Raw genomic sequence first — 20,411 nt, forward strand, 5'->3', positions numbered from 1 at the left:
TGAGGTTTTGGAGGGAGTCAAAAAGACTTAAATATGCATAATAAAGATTAAATTTTTTTACCTTATAATGCAGTAAAAGGAAATTTGATGGAATTCTGTACGTTTTCATTTTTTTTCAACTGACACGCCACCACCGATCGTCTGCAAACAGGGCTGGAGCGTTGGAATGTCGGCCGGCAGAGTTGGTCCCGCACCCGGGCACTGGGGCTCGGGGCTCAGCTGCAAAAGAAGCCCGGAGGGGCTGCTGTGGAAAGCATACGGAAGGCATCAGAAGCCTGCACTACCCATCAAATCAAGCCTGGGGGGTGGGGTTTCTCGATCACTGCGCCTGCTCAGACCTGGGTGTGGTCCATACAGACTTTGTGGGGAGAGAGAACAAAGAACCTTGTCCTGCCTGCCTGCCATTTTGAGCTTCTTACAAAGGTAACATTTAAGCATGGGGGCAATACTGACAATGCCATACCTTGTGCAAGCCTTCTGCATAATGGTGCTGCGGAGGAGACAATTGATTCAACGTCAACTCATGAGGAACCTCAGAGCCCATAGGGTGATGGACACGAGGCCATATCCACGTTGGGTATATCGAGACAGGCATTCGTACCTGCACCTGAGTGATGCAGACTGTGTCAGAAGGCTGCGTTTCCGCAAAGAAGTTGTAACTGAGATCTGAGTTAGTAAAAGCAGACCTGCAACCTAGAAGCGTCAGGAGGACTGCTTTGTCAGTTGAAGTGAAGGTTACAGCTGCACTTTCATTCTATGCATCTGGAGGATCGTTCCAAGCTACAACTAGGGATGTGTGCGCCATTTCTCAACATGCAACACATGTCTGCATTTGGCAGGTGACTGACGCACTATATGTCCGGAAGAATGATTACATAAAGTTTCTCATGGTCGCCCAGGCAATGCGTGACAGGGCTGTGGGCTTCTCCAGGATTGCTGGCTTCCCAAAAATACAGGGCTGCATTGATTGTACGCACATCACCTTGTGAGCACCTTTGGAGGATTCCGAGATGTACAGGAACAGAAATGGCTTCCACTCCATTAATGTGCAGCTCGTGTGTGATGACATGCATTGCACCCATGATGCGTTTATCCTATGTGAGAGCATTATATATGCCATGTTTCAGCAGCAGCCAGAAGGGCAGAGCTGGCTACTGGGAGACAAAGGGTACGGCCTTGCCACCTGGCATTTGATAAGGTGCCACATAAAAGGTTACTGCACAAGATAAAAGTTCACGGCGTTGGGGGTAATATATTAGCATGGATAGAGGATTGGCTGACGAATAGAAAACAGAGAGTCAGGATAAATGGTTCATTCTCGGGTTGGCAATCAGTAACCAGTGGGGTGCTGCAGGGATCAGTGCTGGGACCCCAACTATTTACAATCTATATTAACAACGTGGAGGAAGGGACTGAGTGTAACGCAACCAAGTTTGCTGACGATACAAAGATAGGAGGAAAAGCAATGTGTGAGGAGGACACAAAAAATCTGCAAAAGGACATAGACAGGCTAAGTGAGTGGGCAAAAATTTGGCAGATAGGTATAATGTTGGAAAGTGTGAGGTCATGCACTTTGGCAGAAAAAAATCAAAGAGCAAGTTATTATTTAAATGGAGAAAGATTGCAAAGTGCTGCAGTACACCAGGACCTGTGGGTACTTGTGCATGAAACACAGAAGGTTAGTATGCAGATACAGCAAGTGATCAGGAAGGCCAATGGAATCTTGGCTTTTATTACAAAAAGGATGGAGTGTAAAAGCAGGAAAGTCTTACTACAGCTATACAGGGTATTGGTGAGGCCACACCTGGAATACTGCGTGCAGTTTTGGTTTCCATATTTACGAAAGGATATATTTGCTTTGGAGGCAGTTCAGAGAAGGTTCATTAGGTTGATTCTGGAGATGGAGGGGTTGACTTATGAGGAAAGGTTGAGTAGGTTGGGCCTCTACTCATTCAGAAGAATGAGAGGTGATCTTATCGAAATCTATAAGATTATGAGGGGGCTTGACAAAATGGATGCAGAGAGGATGTTTCCACTGATAGGGGAGACTCGAACTAGAAGACATAATCTTAGAATAAGGGGCCGCCCATTTAAAACTGAGATGAGGAAAAATTTCTTCTCTCTCAGGGTTGTGGATCTGTGGAGTTTGCTGGCTCAGAGAGCTGTGGAAGCTAGGACATTGAATAAATTTAAGACAAATAGACAGTTTCTTAAACGATAAGAGAATAAGGGGTTATGGGGAGCAGGCAGGGAAGTGGACCTCAGTCCATGATCAGATCAGCCATGATCGTATTAAATGGCGGAGCAGGCTCGAGGGGCCGTATGGCCTACACCTGCTCCTATTTCTTCTGTTCTTATGTTCTTATGACACCCCTACGGGAATACAACATGTCACACATGGCAATGCACAGCTTAATAGAGAGGACCATTGGCATCTTGAAACAGCATTTCCGATGCCTGGACCATTCCGGAGGCTACTTGCAATACTCCCCTGAAATTGTCGGTCAGTTCACTGTTGTGTACTGCAAGCTGCATAACTTAGCCATCATGAGGCAGCAGCAACTATAGGAGAAAACCCACCTGAGGTGAGAGTGGCTGATGATAATGATGAGGAAGATGCAGATGACGAGCAGGAGGATGAGGATGAGGAAGCCATGCAAAACTCCCTGAACCTGGAGCACGGCGACAGAGGAGGGCGGGCCATCGTGCCCTTTAACAATTGCTCGAGCCTTGCGCCAGCAGCTCATCCGTGAACACTTTGCTGCCTGAAGGCTCAGTAGCAACTATTCCACATGGACCATGTTTACTGTTTGGAACTGTTCCGTAATGTGTTAATGGAACAAATAATGGAAATGATTCTTGTTTACTTTAATAAGTTTTGTTAATAATGGAACAAATAATGTAAATGATTCAGTTATAATTTAAAATATATTTTATTCAAAAGTTTAACAAACATTTGTTTGTACTTCACTTAACTTTAATAAATATATTCTTGTATCAAACTTTAAAGTTTTCACTTAAGATCACTTACAAACTTTAAGATCACTTACTGACTTTTAAACTTGTAAATTTACATAACAAAAAACTTTTAATTTGAGAACATTTACAACAGTAACAATAATAATAACAATAGCAAAGAAAGGCTGCACCCATCTCTCCTCCACCTTATTCCACCACTGCCCGCGTGGCGCAGCGTTTCTCGAGTGGTGCCAAGCTTATTCTTTCGAACATCTGGGGTAATGTGTACTTCTTGATTGGGGGGGTGGGATGGGGGGTTGGGGGGTGGGGTGGGGGGAGGAGGTGAGAGGTTTGGGGGGATGGGGGGTTGGGGGGGTGGGGTGGGGGGGTAAGTCGGGGGTGGGATGGGGTGGGGGTGGTGGGGGTGGTGTGGGTGGGGGGGGGTAAGTGGGGGTGGGATGGGGTGGGGGTGGTGTGGGTGGGGGGGTGTGGTGGGGGGGTAAGTGGTGGGTGGGATGGGGTGGGGTGCTGTGGATGGGGGGTGTGGGGTGTGGGGGCGGCGCAGGCGGTAATGTGGAAGGCCTGGCTTGGGCCTCTTCAGAGGCTGGTCTGGGGATTGGAGTGTGAGTGGCAGTTGATTCTGTCAATGGGCACGGGGTCTGGGCATGTTCCCTTATTGCAGCAGCTAACTCCAATATTCCCTCCCTCAGTTCACTGACACTGTATCAGCTACCTGCGACATTCCCTTGCTTATGTGCACTGACATTGTTTCTGCTGACTGAGATATTCCCTCCCTCATGTTCCCGGACAACGTTCCTATTTACTTCTCGACAGTCCCGATACCTCATCATCTACCCCACTGATGGGGTCCAGGAGTGATTGGGTAAGGTCAATGCTCTCCACACTCATTGCCAACATCTGAATCACATCTGTTAGATCCTGCACCTCGAGAGCATGGCCAAGCTCTCCTTCCCCTCCTCACCCTGGGTGTGCCTCGCAGCATCCCAGTGAGACCCGCAGCCTCGGACAGTGGGGCCCTGGGTGTGCCTCGCAGCATCCCAGTGAGACCCGCAGCCTCGGACAGTGGGGCCCTGGGTGTGCCTCGCTGCATCCCAGTGGGACCCGCAGCCTCGGATGGTGGAGCCCAGGGTGTTCCTCGCTGCATCCCAGTGGGATCCGCAGCCTCGGATGGTGGAGCCCAGGGTGTTCCTCGCTGCATCCCACTGGGACCCGCAGCCTCGGATGGTGGGGCCCAGGGTGTTCCTCGCTGCATCCCAGTGGGATCCGCAGCCTCGGATGGTGGAGCCCAGGGTGTTCCTCGCTGCATCCCACTGGGACCCGCAGCCTCGGATGGTGGGGCCCAGGGTGTTCCTCGCTGCATCCCACTGGGACCCGCAGCCTCGGATGGTGGGGCCCAGGGTTTTCCTCGCTGCACCCGATTGGGACCCGCAGCCTCGGATAGTGGAGCCCTGGGTGTACCTTCCTGCATCCCACTGGAACCCACAGCCTCGGATGGTGGAGCCCTGGGTGTGCCTCCCTGCACCCCACTGGAATCCCCAGCCTTGGACCGTGGGAAACCATGGAATGTCCCACAAACACTCAAACCACTACTCAGGGAAGAGGCTAGTACCTCAATAGATGGCACCTGCACTTCCTCCAAAGTGAGTACAACAGTGGAGACTTCATCCATCCCCTCCCCCCACCCCTCACACCCACCCCCATGCTCTTATACATAAGAACATAAGAATTAGGAACAGGAGTAGGCCATCTAGCCCCTCGAGCCTGCTCCGCCATTCAACAAGATCATGGCTGATCTGGCCGTGGACTCAGCTCCACTTACCCGCCCGCTCCCCGTAACCCTTAATTTCCTTATTGGTTAAAAATCTATCTCTCTGTGATTTGAATACATTCAATGAGCTAGCCTCAACTGCTTTCTCGGGCAGAGAATTCCACAGATTCACAACCCTCTGGGAGAAGAAATTCCTTCTCAACTCAGTTTTAAATTGGCTCCCCTGTATTTTGAGGCTGTGCCCCCTAGTTCTAGTCTCCCCGACCAGTGGAAACAACCTCTCTGCCTCTATCTTGTCTATCCCTTTCATTATTTTAAATGTTTCTATAAGATCACCCCTCATCCTTCTGAACTCCAACGAGTAAAGACCCAGTCTACTCAATCTATCATCATAAGGTAACCCCCTCATCTCCGGAATCAGCCCAGTGAATCGTCTCTGTACCCCCTCCAAAGCTAGTATATCCTTTCTTAAGTAAGGTGACCAAAACTGCATGCAGTACTCCAGATGCGACCTCACCAATACCCTGTACAGTTGCAGCAGGACCTCCCTGCTTTTGTACTCCATCCCTCTTGCAATGAAGGCCAACTTAGTCTGGTAGGTGGGATTGGAAGATATTCTCCTCTTCAGGCTCATCCTCGTATGAATCTTCTGCATCGTCAGGGTTGGCCTCAAGTTCTGTAAAATATAACAGAACAGACAAATGGTTAGCAGCAGAGGAGGGGGCAGGGTGGGTGGCATGAGTAGACTCACACAGCGCAGGGAGTAGGCTGATTTGAAGGACCACGATGAATTATAGCACATTACATCAACGGAAGCGTAGCTAACGGAGACATCCCCATGAATGGAACCATGGCTAGCCCGCGCAGTACTTAACATTTAGCAAAGCTAAACTGTGGAATTTGCAAGACATACTCTCTCCCTCAAGTGTGGGCCCAGCTTGTGCAGTGGTGGTTGCTTTTCTCCAGGCAGGACCCATCAAAGCAGCGACCCTCTCGTCCAAGGGTGTCAGTAGGTCCAAATTTGTCGGGCCTCCTCCTGTTCGAGTTCTTTCTTGTTTGTTGTGTGCCACTTTCCTCTGCAAAGATGAAAATATAACTTTTTGGAGAGGATGTCTTTCTGCTGGGTGGGCCATATACAGCGGGTCACATTTACAATTGCAGTTCCATTGAAAAATGAAAATATTACTTACACTAACGACTTGACCAAGGTCCTGTCACTTTTTGCACTGGCCTCCAGACCTTGGGGTGGTCACCATTGCACAGTAATCTTCTGCAAGTTGATTCCAGCGTTTCTTCATTTCTTTGGGTGGAACTTTTATGTGACCTCTGCTGCTGTCCAGCTCCTGCCATCTGTTCTCAATCACAGTAACTAGTGTCTCCACTTCATCCTGCAAGAAATTCTTGGTCCTTGCGCCGTGTTGCATTTGTATTGCAGCTTTGATTTTTCAAATGATAATTAAAGTTCTCACAAAGCACTCAAAGTTCTCACACACACAACTGGCTCTTTAAAAATTGCCGATTGCAGACCGGGATCTGTACTGCGCATGTGCGCCCATTGGAATCACGTCAAAAATGTCCTTTTATTTCCGTGCATGCGCAGAAGGAGCAGCATTGTTTTTTTGGTGCAGACATTAGGCTCCACCCCCCGAGGCAATAGGACAGGCTGCGCGACGCCAATTTCAAAAAATAGAGTGGGTAAACTTGGTACATTTATTTTTGGAGCAGTTGTGGCCTAGAAAAACGGGCGTAACTCTGGCAATACGCCAAAAAACGGCTTTGGGCAAAATTGAGCCCATAGTATCTTATCCTAAAGTATTTCATAATTAATTACTTATTATGTTATGGTAGCCAATTTTGTAAGTTTCCACAACAGTAAACGGGACGAATGACTAGTTAATATTTTGTTGATGATGCTGGTTGAGGAAGAAATGTTGATCAGGATACGGAAGAAATGTTGATCAGGATACTTGGAGAACTCCCCTGCTCTTTTTTGAATAGTGCCATGTGAACCTTTTATGTCCAGCTGAATTGTTGGGCAAGACTTCTGTTTAACAGCTCACCTGAAGGACATCATGTCCGACAATGTAGCACTCCCTCAGTACTGCACTGAAGTGTCAGCCTAGATTATGTGCTCAAATCCTGGAGTGGGGCTTGAACCCATGACCTTTGGATTCTAGCGAGAGCGCTATCAGCTGAGCCGAGCTGACACTCAAAGTGGTGCAAAATCTTGAATTGATGCCGGTTCAGCTGAATTTATGCCACACATTTTATGTTACTATGAACTGGTTTTAGCTGTGCTGTGGTGCAAAATGTGTAATATAACTGCCCTATTATTCATACTAATGAGGTTCTGCATCAAAACATTGTACTAATTGTGGTGGTAGTTTCAATGGGACCAGTTGCTTTTCAAGGTCCCCAATTGTCCTGATAACCTTGATTACTATTCAGTTGGGTAACAGAGATTTGTGAAGAGCTGCTTTCCTCTGTGGTAGATACTGGAGCTGTGGTTCATGAAATTGAAAAATAAAGATTGACCTTGTCGGTTGCAAAAGCCTCTTTGTGTTTGTTCTTGGGAAACTTTGTTTCAGAATTGCGAGTGAAAAAAAATGATTACAGTTAACAGCTTTTTCCCCTCCTTTTGTCTTTATAGGGTCTCTTCATCTTCCTGATATATGGAGTGTACAACACAGAGGTAAGGCTAGTTATAGTATCTCAAGGCCGACAGTCTGGATGAGGGAAGTGACAGGCTTCTGATCTCACAGAGGGACAGAGCAGCTCCTCGCATGAGTGTCCGACTGCCCTTCATGCTTGGACTGCCCCGTATGCATTCTGGTTTACCATTAAACACTGACAACCAGATGGAAAAGGATACATTTCTCATAGTCACTTACCAATATTTCAAAGTCCTTTTTTATTTTTCAAGCAACTTAAGTTTGCGGAGTGATGGCTATTTAAGATTTAAAACTTTTCTTAGAGTGATGGACTGGCTCTTTAGATTAGGACTGAAAGATTAAGGCGTAAGATCTTGCAGAGTACAGTGTTGCAGAAAAATATTAAAAAGTACATTATTACTTAAATTCTCATGAGGTTTGTTATTTTCCCTATATCTCTGTTGACCATCTTCAGATCAATTTTCAGGAAAAGCAGCTGATCTATACATCTGATTGCTAATGGTTTTTGTAATGCATTAGAATTGCATTTGTTTCATATTTTATTTAGTTTCCACTTGAAACCCTCTAGTAATTGCTTTGACTATGTACAGAAGATATCAATCAACAGCAGTTTAGTAAATTTGCATTGCAAGTCTATAATGTTTTTAAATTATACCTATGGACAATTCCATATTCCAATTGGTTTGAAACAATCTCGATCGAGGATGAACTATAGTGAAAGTGATGCCACAAGAAAATTGATCAGCTTGCTCATCAGTGCCTTCAATAAATTGAGGCTATGACCATAGAGCGAGAACATATTTGTACACGTGCAGACGCAAAGAATTGAGTATAAACCAGGCGATTGAAGGACAAGACCCACGGCTTCATCCTTCAATTGTCCAGCCTATCCTCAATTTCCCAGTACAGCTCACGGGCCTTATTGCTTAATTTGTCATTGAAGGTTATTCTCTCTCAGCCAGTAAAAACTATTCTTCACGTGTGTCAAATACAGCTTCCTTCTAGCATAGCTCTATTGAGCTGACTCGTGAATGAGTAGGACTAACTCCGAGAGGAATATCCACAAGAATGGGTGAGCGTCCAGTTCTATTTGATTGAAACACTGAAAGAATTGAAACACCAAAACTTGAAAATAAATAGATATTCTTCAAGGAACAAAATCAGTTAGCTGGAATTGCATTTATAATCTATTCTATAACCATTAGTTTAAAAAAAACCCACAGAGTAATTAATTAAATGCTGTAAATTCAATCAAGATGGCTTCGGAATAAATTTGATTATCATTCTATAGTATAAAATTAGTATTACATAATTTGTCAGTTAGTAAATGATGATTGCATTATTATTGGGTGTACAACTGAGTGGAAATGTAGGATTGGAGCACTTCTTATTAACATGATGGTGCTGAAGAACAGAGAGCTTCATGGAAAAGTAAATACTGGAGTGAAGCTGTTCCAATAAAAGTTTGATGTGATTTTCTGAAGTTGTTTGAAAGTTCTGGTATGGTTTTCCTTGTTTGCCATATGGAAAAGAGGGAGTGGGCTGGGGTCACTGAGCGATGCCCATGTGCACACAATTCTCTGAGTTTCCCTTAACTGACTCTTTATACAGAACCACAGGTAGAAAACCAGGGAGGGGGAATTACAGGTATAAACTCTGCTATTATTTCCCTTTCATGGTGAAAATTGCTTAGTCTTCAAATGGTTAAAATCACGCTGACAACCATATCCCTGGAGTGTTGCGGTAGTTTGAAGACATTGAGATGAGGTTCTGTGTCCTACTAACAGGGACAAATCTCTCATCGCCCCTGTCACGTAGGTACAAGTGTGATATGATATCAATGCACATGTTATAGTCTCTTTAAATAAAATATGTGGCAGACATTCATTATAGAAATGAGTTTCTCATGAGAATTGATTGCTCTCCTGGGAATGAAGTGCGTTAGCCATGGAAATTGTTAACAAGACTGGTCAGGACATTGGTCATTTACAAGGGCAGCTGGCTGCGTATAAATATTGATGAGCGTGAGTTTAAGCAATTTAGGGCAAAGGTTGAGGCGCGAAGTGCAGGAATTTATGGTTTTAACAACAGTGGACAACATGCCGAATGAATGAATAGCAGGGTGTGATTACAAGCCTGTAATCTGATTTGGGGGGCCCAAATAACACGAGAGTGAAGCTTGAGTGGTTTCTAAACACATCTAAATTTTCAAATTACATCTTTTGCCCAACAATGGATGATTTCTGGGAAGGGGCCATGCAGTGTTGAACATGCACAATTAGCACACCATCTACTGGCATTGTACCACGTTTTACTTGCAACTGCTTTTTTGGTAAAATTAGCAAATACAAGATTTGGGCCTTGTGACAAATAAAGGTATTCAGCCTCTAAACAAATATTAATACAGCAGAGAGCAATTTGAGGGGCGAGAGGTAATTTGAAAATTTAGATGGTTCAGCCTGAGACAGTGGCCAAGGAGAGGAATGGAATTGATAGTGAGGGAATGGAGTTTGTGGCGGGGGCTGATTTCCCAACGTTTAATTGGAGTAAATTGCGGTTCATCCAGGACTGGATATCAGACAAGCAGTCTGACAAGTCAGAGGCTGTAGGGGGGTTGAGAGAGGTGATGGTGATATAGAGATGGGTGTCATCAGCTAAATCATGTCTTCAGATGATGTCGCTGAGATCAGTATGTAGATGAGAAATAGGAGGGGCCAAGGAGAGATCCATGGGGGACTCCAGAGATAACGGTGCAGGGGCGAGATACCTGGTCTGACATAGGCTAAATTACTCACCTTTTGATTTGACTAAGGAGCTACAGAAAGCAACACAACTTCCTCAAGTAAGATGCAAGATGTCTCAGCTTATCTGCTGCTGAAACGCTCGTCTATGGTTTTGTTAACTTCAGACACAACTGTTACAAAATTCTCCTGGCCGGCCACCCATCTTCCACCTTCCATAAAACTAGAGCTCTCCACTTCTTTCTCCTCTTTTAAGATCTTCCTTAAAACCTACCTCTTTGACCAAGCTTTTAGCCACCTGTCCTGATATCTCCTCCTTTGGCTTGATGTCAATTGTTGTCTTATTATACACATGTGAGGAGCCTTAGGATGGTTTCCCATGTTCAAACCAGTATATAAATGCAAAATTTCAGTGCGCCACACCATGCCTAGGAATGGTTCATAGATCCATTATGTTGGCCACAAATGGGCCGTGGAAATACGCAGGAGAAAGAGGAAAACAAAACTTAAGAGTAATAAAATAGTTTTATTATGCCAATTAGCAAATTGACGGTTGTATTATCCAACTGTAGAAAGTCAATCAAGAGTGGTGGATTCAGATAGTTTTGAAGAGAATATGAGTAGCAAAGATTTCCTTGCCCAGAAGATTTGGAGATAACTCCTATTCCCCCACCCCTCCCCCCACCCCCAGACAATTCTGATTTTCACATGTTATTTGGTGCCTGTCACTGTATTTTGAAATAGCATGTTGGAGGGCAAAGTGAGGGCATTTCCTGTTAGCTGCTTTGACCTTGGAAGCCCACAGCAATGCCAATGAGTTAATCTGCACTGTTATGTGAAAATGGCATCCTGCAAAACTTTTAAATTAAAGGGTGTGTTTACAATGGAAATTTAGAGTCACTGCAAAATGGTTTTGGCTGGGCAGCAGAGCTAAACATATGGAGCATAAATCAGGTGGTGCGATCCAAGGTGAAGCAGACTCCTGCCTCCCGGGAGCTATACTCAGCTGCATTCCAGTGTTAGGTGGGGCCTTGACTCCAGATTCAGGCTGCAGTATCAGTGCAAACCTCTTCGCAATGGCACTACAGTTGTAGTGTGGCTCCATCTTAATGTTTCTGGAAAAGCGAAATACTGCGGATGCTGGAAATTTGAAATAAAAACAGAAAGTGCTGGAAATACTCATCAGGTCAGGCAGCATGTGTGGAGAGAGAAACAGAGTTAACGTTTCAGGTTGATGACCTGTCATCAGAACTGGAAAAAGTTAGAGATTAAACAAGTGCAGGAGCAGGGAAAGGGGGAGGAGAGAAAAAAGAACCAAAGGGAAGGTCTGTGATAGGGTAGATGGCAGAAATGACAAAGGGATGATGGTGTTTGTCACTTTCATTCTCCGCTCCACTCCCACTCCGTCCTCGAGCTCCTACTTCTAATGAAGCTCAACACATGCTCGAGGAACGGTACCTCATCTTTCGATTAGGCACTTTACAGCCTTCCGGACTCAACATTGAGTTCAACAACTTCAGATCATAACCACCGCTCCCATTTATTTCAGACAGCAGCTGCTGGTATTGATACTGCTGTTGTAATTTACTGCTCCTCGCGACCCATCTTTAGTTTCTTTACTTGTCCCATTACCATCCCCTTTTGCCTCGCACCACAGATGCTGCCTGACCTCCTGAGCATTTCCAGCAGTTCCTGTTTTTATTAATGTTTCTGGAAACGGTTTTCTCACTTCAAGACACACTCATTTTTTTATGATACTTTTACTCAGGCCAACAATCTCTGAAGTATTTCTTACATGTTATTCATTCTGTTGATTTAATTTACTTGATAAGTCTTCGGTATGGGCAAGTTTCACATCTATACCTTAAGGCTTCAAACTTTGGAGCCTAGGCACTGAATGTAGTTAGGTTAATCTGTGCGCCAGGGATCTTATCACATTTAATTTCAAAAACTTTACATTGCACTAGTCGAGGTTCAGTCAATGCAAACTATAGATTTATACTTGAAGCACTAGTGAAGTGTTTTTCCTTTAGTTGTGTCCTTGATCACAATTCCTTTTTTCTGATACATTCTCAGAAAACTGCTTAGAAATGAGAGTTGTCACCTGAATATGAAAATTATAAATGTCAGACACACAGAGTTGCAAACCTTTGATGCCCTCTTCAAACAGCATTCCCTTTCATAAATTCTTCCATTCACATCATTTTTGACATTTTTAACATGTAGCAATCTGATAAAAGAAAAGATTTGCATTTATATAGCATCTTTCATGACCCGAGGATGCCCCGAAGCACTCTACAGCGAATCTTTGAAGTGTTGTAATGTAGGAAACATGTGTATTCACACAGCAAGGTCCCACAAGCAAAGTGAAAGTGACCAGATAATCTGTTTTAGTGATGTTGGTTGAGCGATGTATATTGGCCAGGACATATAGTGCTTCGGGGTCTTTTACATCCATCTGATGGCTTGAGAGGTCAGACTGGGCCTGAACGATGGCAGCTCCGACAGTGCAGCACTCCCTCAGTACTGCACTGGAGTGTTAGCCTAGATTGTGCGCTTAAGTCTCTGGTGTGGGACTTAAACCCACACCCTTCTGACTCAGAGGCGAGAGTGCTACCATTGAGACATGGCTGACACCTTATGTTGATCTCCATGGCACACATGGTAGAAGTTTACTGTAGGCAAGTTAAAATGATCAGCAAAGAACAACCATTTTAGAAATAGGGCAACAGCAAATGAGATTTTTTTCGATGGATATGGTAGCAAGCTTTAGGAACTTAGATGTTTTTAAATTTACAGCTGTGTTATAGGTTCCTAAGGTTACCATCACTAATTATATAAAATGCAGGTGAAGGTTTTACATTGCACTTTTATTTGCTTACAAAATAAATAGTGTAACTTAAAAAGATTTATTCAGAAAATAATGCAGTACAATGATCAGGCTATTATTTAGAAACTGCTGCTGTTGTTATATATTAATATCTATCTGTATTTTGCTTCTAACCATTCTTCAGAAGGAAAGTCAGAGCTGCCACTATGAGCTAGGCCACATGCTGTATGTACCATGTGGGTAAATCAGGATTTTCTCGCCTGGTGTTGAACTATTTTCTATGGCTGCATCTATTTGTACTAACTGAAAAGCAGCCGTTTTTTTGATTGGCTCTCCATTTTCACATGACCGATTGCTGATTGGTCCCCTTGGAGGATAAGCCACACCCTGAAGTTCCTTTGGAATGTGTAACTGGAACCGTCCAGACCAAGTTCTGACTGACTTTTCAATTTGTAATTCGATCCATTTTGACTTCAGAAGCCACAGAAGATCGATCTCCCCAAAAGCCAACAAGTTCCAGCCAAAGTCCCTTACCCGAGCGCAAGTGCATTCCTCCCCCCCCTCCCATAGATGGGGCATTGTGTGCAGATTGTTAACACGTTTATTGGGTATGAAGTGAATATTGACACTGTCGTGATTTCTGGATTTCATCCACCCCAACAATGTCCCTTGTAATACACGCACTGAGCTTGCACACACCAGGGGGTTGGAAGAACATGATCCGTCCTCTCTGAGTTCTCTCTCTCCCCTCCGATCTCCCCACCACCTGTATCTCTCTACCCCCTCCCCAGGCTGTTTCTCTCCCCGCTAGGCTCTCTCTTTCTCTCCCCCCAAACTCTCTCTCATCCCAGGCTCTCTCTCTCTCTCTTTCCCCCCTCCCCCACCCCCATCTCTCACCCTGCCAAGGCTCTCTCTCTCTCTCCCCCGTAGCTCTCTCTCTCTCTCTCTCCCCCACAAGCTCTCTCTGTCCCCCAAGCTCTCTCTCGCTCTCTCTCTCTCCACAACCCCCACCCCCCGGCTCTCTCTCTCCCCCTCCCCCAAGCTTTCTCTCTCTCTCTCTTCCCCCCCCCCCCCAGGCTCTCTCTCTCTCCACAACCCTCCCCCCCCCCCCCGGGCTCTCTCTCTCCCCCTCCCCCAAGCTCTCTTTCTCTCGCTCTTCCCCCCCACCCCCAGGCTCTCTCTATCTCTCTCTCACTCTCTCTCTCTCTCCCCCAGGCTCTCTCTCTCCCCCAGGCTCTCTCTCTCTTCCCCCAAGCTTGCTCTCTCCTCCCCAAAGCTGTCTCTCTCTCCCCCCGTCTGAAATCTGGAATTCTAAAGTTCAGAATGTTCCGGAATCCGGACATTGAGCCAATCCGTGGCGGGGTCGTCCGGAAACTGGAAAATGTTCCAAAATCCAGACTCCCCCGCCTCGGTGGCCCGACCTCACCCCGGCCCTCAGCAGCCTGACCTCGCCGCCCCCACCCCCCCTTACCTTGGCGGGCCGACCTCGCCCACTTACCTTGGCCCAGGCAAAGACGTTCCAAAATCCAGAAATACCCGGAATCTGGAACGGCCTCGGTCCCAAGGTTTCTGGATTTCGGACACTCAACCTGTAGTAACATTACTACTGCAGAGTTTTTTTTTATTCGTTGCCAATCTTTCCAATTCTTTGTCAAATCACAAACGCCAGAGGTCACCTTGGGCCCATTCAAGAATCACTCTGCGCCAATGTTTTTGCTCTTAGCCAAAAGGCCTAGAGCCAAAGCACCGTTCCTGGAAGTACTGCAATACCAGGTTCGTGCCATGGAGGTGGATGGGTCAAGCCCCCCACCCACCTCCTATTTCCAAAAAGCATAGGAGAACCACCTTCCTGATCCGGGAGAACCACTTTCTGGTCATGGTTACTCCCCTGTCAGGTCAGTTACGCACGATCTTTTTTTTTATTCGTTACCAATCTTTCCAATTCTTTGTCAAATCACAAACGCCAGAGGTCACCTTGCACACATCAAGGATCACTCTGCGCCAATGCTCTTAGCCAAAAGGCCTAGAGCCACTGCACCATTCCTGGAAGTACTGCAATACCAGGTTCGTGCCATGGAGGTGGATGGGTCAAGCCACCCCACCCACCTCCTATTACTACTGCAGAGTTACTATGAAACAATCTCCAGTTAGTTGCAAAGAAACCGAGGGGTGGATGTTTAATATGCCGCAGCCAATTATAAAACTGGCGGTAGAGATGAGCCGGCTGTTATCAAAACAGGAAATGAAGATCAGGTGGTTTCTATAATGGGTGACTGAAATCCAATATTAGTTTTGCATCCAGACAGCAAGTTGAATGTCTACCCCCATATGTTCAATAGATGTTAAGAGCATGTCACATTGTACTTTTTGTGGGGCAAATTACTCTGTGCAAATTTCTGTGCCTTTTTAAAAATTACATACATCATACACCAACTGACATTTTATTCACATCTAACATTAGAAAGCCGAAAGCACATCTCAGTCTTGACACCTGCAGATGCCTCCTGTAAACAGTGTACTCAGCTGGGCCCATCACTACAGAGCTCTGGATATCTGGATATGGGACAAGCAAGGTTGATAGGATAAGCCAATATTCGTTTGTCTAGCATTTAGCATAGGTACAACAACACTATAAATGGCTCATCACCACCCCCCCCCCCCCCCATCCCCTGCCCCCGCATGGGAATTCTGTGCATCTCCTTCATAATTACCATATAGATCTATATGTATGATCTATGGAGCAATATTCATGTGGTCAGTATTGTACACATGGTCCTATCTATATTATTGGATATGTGTGTATTCCAAGTGCATGGCATGTTTGCCACATTATTTCTTTATAGCAGAATATTTCAAAGGGAAGCAAAACATGTTGGCTTGCTTTGTGTACCTCTTCTGCTGAAGTTTCACATTTTGTTGGCTTGTAGAACAAGGCAGCGGAAATGCTGTGTTGTGTACTCACATAGTGAGTGATAAGGTCGTAAAGGTCCATTTTGTTTGTAAGGAGAGGATGATGTCACTTACAGCTGCAATTGTTTCCTCTCTGGTTGCCGTTCCTTGCATGTCACAGAAATCAAGTATCTGGATGCATTAGATAAGCATAAATAACCCGAGACAGAAGTGACTGACAAACAATGCCTTTGTGACAGAAGATCTAATCAATTCAAGACAATGACCACGCAGAACTTTAATACAAATGTGCTGTTTGGAAAAAAACCCCCACAGAAAATGCCGGCAGCATCCAGCGAATCAGGCAGCAGCTGTAAAGAAAGCAAACTATTAAGGCTGGATTTTTGGCTCTTTTGCACCATTGTTTGCGCCCCAGAGGGACGGTAAATGCTGTTTTTGGGAGTAATGCCGGGCGTCCAGGTTTTAGCGTCCAGCCGGTAAATTCGGCAACTGATTTACATAAGAATAAGAATTAGGAGCAAGAGTAGGCCCTAAGGACCATCGAGCCTGCTCTGCCATTCAATAAGACCATGGCTGATCTTCTACCTCAACTCCACTTTCCCGCCCGATCCACATATCCCTTGATACCCCGAGAGTCCAACAATCTACCTATCTCAGCCTTGAATATACTCAATGTCTCTGTATCCAAAGCTCTTTGCGGTAGAGAATTCCAAAGATTCACAACCCTCAATGAGGAAATTTCTCCTCATCTCAGTCTTAAATGACCGACCCCTTATCCTGAGTCAATGCCCCCTAATTCTAGACTCTCCACCCAGGAGAAACAACCTCTCAGTGTCTACCCTGTCAATCCCCCTCAGAATCTTGTATGTTTCATAAGAACATTAGAACATTTGTGGTGGAGCAAAAACTTACTGCTCCGCCCTCCATTTTGACTGAGATCATGACATCAATCATCGTGCAATGCTGCGCTAGTGCCTCGATGGAAAATTCGGCACTCACGCCTCATTTAATGCCTGCCCCAGGAAATGTAGAAAAAGTTGGCGTTCCCAGGCTGCAGCTGGAGGTATTGGCAGCATATTTAAAGGGTGGATAGAGGATTAGACATTGCAGTTGTCATTGACTACTACGGTTGTGAACAGCATGCTGCGTGAAGCTCCGACTTGCAAACGGCATGTTTATGTTCCATTACAGTTTCCATACTAGATCAGTGAATGAGGGCATTACTAGTTCTATTATGCTGGTTGCTATTGGCAGGCGGCTTCAAGCTAGAAGGAGGGCTCTTGGCCATGTGGACCCACGTGGACAGTGGGGAACACAGAGAGGATGGCATCAGTCATTGACCGCATCACATTACCAAGCAGCAGCGTTGCTTGTGCCTGCGATTCGATTGATGTGGTGACGTGATCAAGGACATGCGCCACGCAATCTGGAATGCCACTGTCGCTGCTGGAGGCCACCTGCCTCTGTGAGTGGGCAATGATGGCCTCGCTGGAGTCCTGAGTTGCAACGACAATTCGCGATGCTGCTTCCGCAACAGTCGCAGAAAGCTTGTTGAAGCTCTGGGATCAGACCCAATGTAGCCATGTGCTTACGGTGCATGCCTATGTTTTCCCTGGACATTTCCCACAAGTCCAATTCCATGTCTGCCTGTTGTTGAGCAAAGCTACTTTGCCGACTCACCCTACGGAGAGCTGGCCTGCGAGATTTCCCTCTCGCTTCGCGTTGCTGTAGGCGACTGGGGCCAGGAGCTTTTGACGACTCAAAACCCTGAAAATTGCTGGTCACGGGAATGTGGGAAGGGAGGACCTTGAGACAATCACTATCACTAGGGGGGTAGTGCTGGACAGGCTAATGGGACTCAAGGTAGACAAGTCCCCTGGTCCTGATGAAATGCATTCCAGGGTATTAAAAGAGATGCCGGAAGTTATAGCAGATGCATTCGTTATAATCTACCAAAATTCTCTGGACTCTGGGGAGGTACCAGCGGATTGGAAAGCAGCTAATGTAACGCCTCTGTTTAAAAAAGGGGGCAGACAAAAGGCAGGTAACTATAGGCCGGTTAGTTTAACATCTGTAGTGGGGAAAATGCTTGAAACTATCATTAAGGAAGAAATAGCGGGACATCTAGATAGGAATAGTGCAATCAAGCAGACGCAGCATGGATTCATGAAGGGGAAATCATGTTTAGCTAATTTACTGGAATTCTTTGAGGATATAACGAGCATGGTGGATAGAGGTGTACCGATGGATGTGGTGTATTTAGATTTCCAAAAGGCATTCGATAAGGTGCCACACAAAAGGTTACTGCAGAAGATAGAGGTACGTGGAGTCAGAGGAAATGTATTAGCATGGATTGAGAATTGGCTGGCGAACAGAAAGCAGAGAGTCGGGATAAATGGGTCCTTTTCGGGTTGGAAATCGATGGTTAGTGGTGTGCCACAGGGATCGGTGCTGGGACCACAACTGTTTACAATATACATAGATGACCTGGAAGAAGGGACAGAGTGTAGTGTAACAAAATTTGCAGATGACACAAAGACTAGTGGGAAAGCGGGTTGTGTAGAGGACACAGAGAGGCTGCAAAGAGATTTGGATAGGTTAAGAGAATGGGCTAAGGTTTGGCAGATGAAATACAATGTCGGAAAATGTGAGGTCATCCACCTTGGGAAAAAAAACAGTAAAAGGGAATATTATTTGAATGGGGAGAAATTACAACATGCTGAGATGCAGAGGGACCTGGGGGTCCTTGTGCATGAATCCCAAAAAGTTAGTTTGCAGGTGCAGCAGGTAATCAGGAAGGCGAATGGAATGTTGGCCTTCATTGCGAGAGGGATGGAGTACAAAAGCAGGGAGGTCCTGCTGCAACTGTACAGGGTATTGGTGAGGCTGCACCTGGAGTACTGCGTGCAGTTTTGGTCACCTTACTTAAGATAGGATATACTAGCTTTGGTGGGGGTACAGAGACGATTCACTAGGCTGATTCCGGAGATGAGGGGGTTACCTTATGATTATAGATTGAGTAGACTGGGTCTTTACTCGTTGGAGTTCAGAAGGATGAGGTGTGATCTTATAAAAACATTTAAAATCATGAAAGGGATAGACAAGATAGAGGCAGAGAGGTTGTTTCCACAGGTCGGGGAGACTAGAACTAGGGGGCACAGCCTCAAAATACGGGGGAGCCAATTTAAAACCGAGTTGAGAAGGAATTTCTTCTCCCAGAGGGTTGTGAATCTGTGGAATTCTCTGCCCAGGGAAGCAGTTGAGGCTAGCTCATTGAATGTATTCAAGTCACAGATAGATAGATTTTTAACCAATAAGGGAATTAAGGGTTATGGGGAGCGGGTGGGTAAGTGGAGCTGAGTCCACGGCCAGATCAGCCATGATCTTGTTGAATGGCGGAGCAGGCTCGAGGGGCTAGATGGCCTACTCCTGTTCCTAATTCTTGTGTTCTTATGTTGTCCCCGTCCCCAGATGTGGTCTCTTCCATGGGACCAACTGGTGGGCTCTGCGGCTCAGGCATTTGAGTGTCTTTGCAAGCCTCGTCATCTCCCCCATGGCCAGATGTAGATGCCTCACAGGAAGGTTGGCGCAATTGTGGCTGTTCTTCTGCAAGACACAGACGTGTGTTCAGCAGCAGGGGAGGAGACAGAGTGATAGGAGGAAGGTGGCATTGCACATGTACCTTTGAAGGCCCCCCCACCATTTCATAATATGTCGCAATGAAATCACATCAGTGGCCAATCCATTTAACATACCCTCACTACCTGAGGGCAGTTGCCGGGGGCTCAGCATCGCCCCCGGCAACTGCCCGAGCTGGTGCTCCAATGAGGGCAGACACACGTTTCTCGACATCCGTCAAGTCTAGGATTTGAGGCAGACCCCCGCCAGTGTGCAGCTGCTGTTGTATGAGTGCTTCAACTGCAAAGAGAAAAATAGGAAGGGTTCAGAAAGGGTACATCTTCTGTTATGCCACATATGCCTACCATACTTCAATAGGTGAGACTGTGTGGATCTTCTAATGACTTCACTTCAATCTGTGTGGATGTTGCATGAGCTTTGTGAGCGATTGTTAGGAGGTGAGAGGGAGATAACACAGAGGCTGCAGGTGATCTTTATGAAACCCATATTAGCAGTGGTAGTGTATGGGAGGAAGGTTCTCAATGATTAGGGAACAAGAGTGTATGTGGATCCTTCATTAAGAGGCAATGGCTGAAGAAGTCATCCTTCAGCTTTGTGATGTATTGTGAAACCCACCCCACAGGCTGCAAGACTTTAAGAGTGTGCATATAAATGAAAGATATAGGGCTAGATTTTCCCTTAATTTTGCATGCATAACACCCACTTACCGTCCATTTTACCGCTGAAATTAGGTATAACACCCATTTAGCCACAAAATGGAAACTGATGCACATTTTTCGGACACTTATCGGCGACCGTTACTTTTGCCATGTACGTAATGCTGGAAAAAAATAATTCCGCCCGCCCACTTTTTTTGGGCGGAATCATCAGAA

General features: G+C 45.7%; 1 protein-coding gene across 1 annotated transcript in view; it reads left to right on the forward strand.

The window, feature by feature from the left end:
• LOC139268144 (adhesion G protein-coupled receptor D2) overlaps window positions 1-20,411 on the forward strand; it is a 490,127-nt gene that overhangs the window by 256,398 nt on the left and 213,318 nt on the right. Inside the window, exon 20 of the mRNA XM_070886179.1 lies at window positions 7,398-7,439. Within this exon, the coding sequence (XP_070742280.1) occupies window positions 7,398-7,439 (42 nt within the window). The remainder of the gene's footprint in view (window positions 1-7,397; window positions 7,440-20,411) is intronic.

This window comes from Pristiophorus japonicus, chromosome 8 (assembly GCF_044704955.1).
Source record: "Pristiophorus japonicus isolate sPriJap1 chromosome 8, sPriJap1.hap1, whole genome shotgun sequence".
NCBI classification, from domain to species: domain Eukaryota; kingdom Metazoa; phylum Chordata; class Chondrichthyes; family Pristiophoridae; genus Pristiophorus; species Pristiophorus japonicus.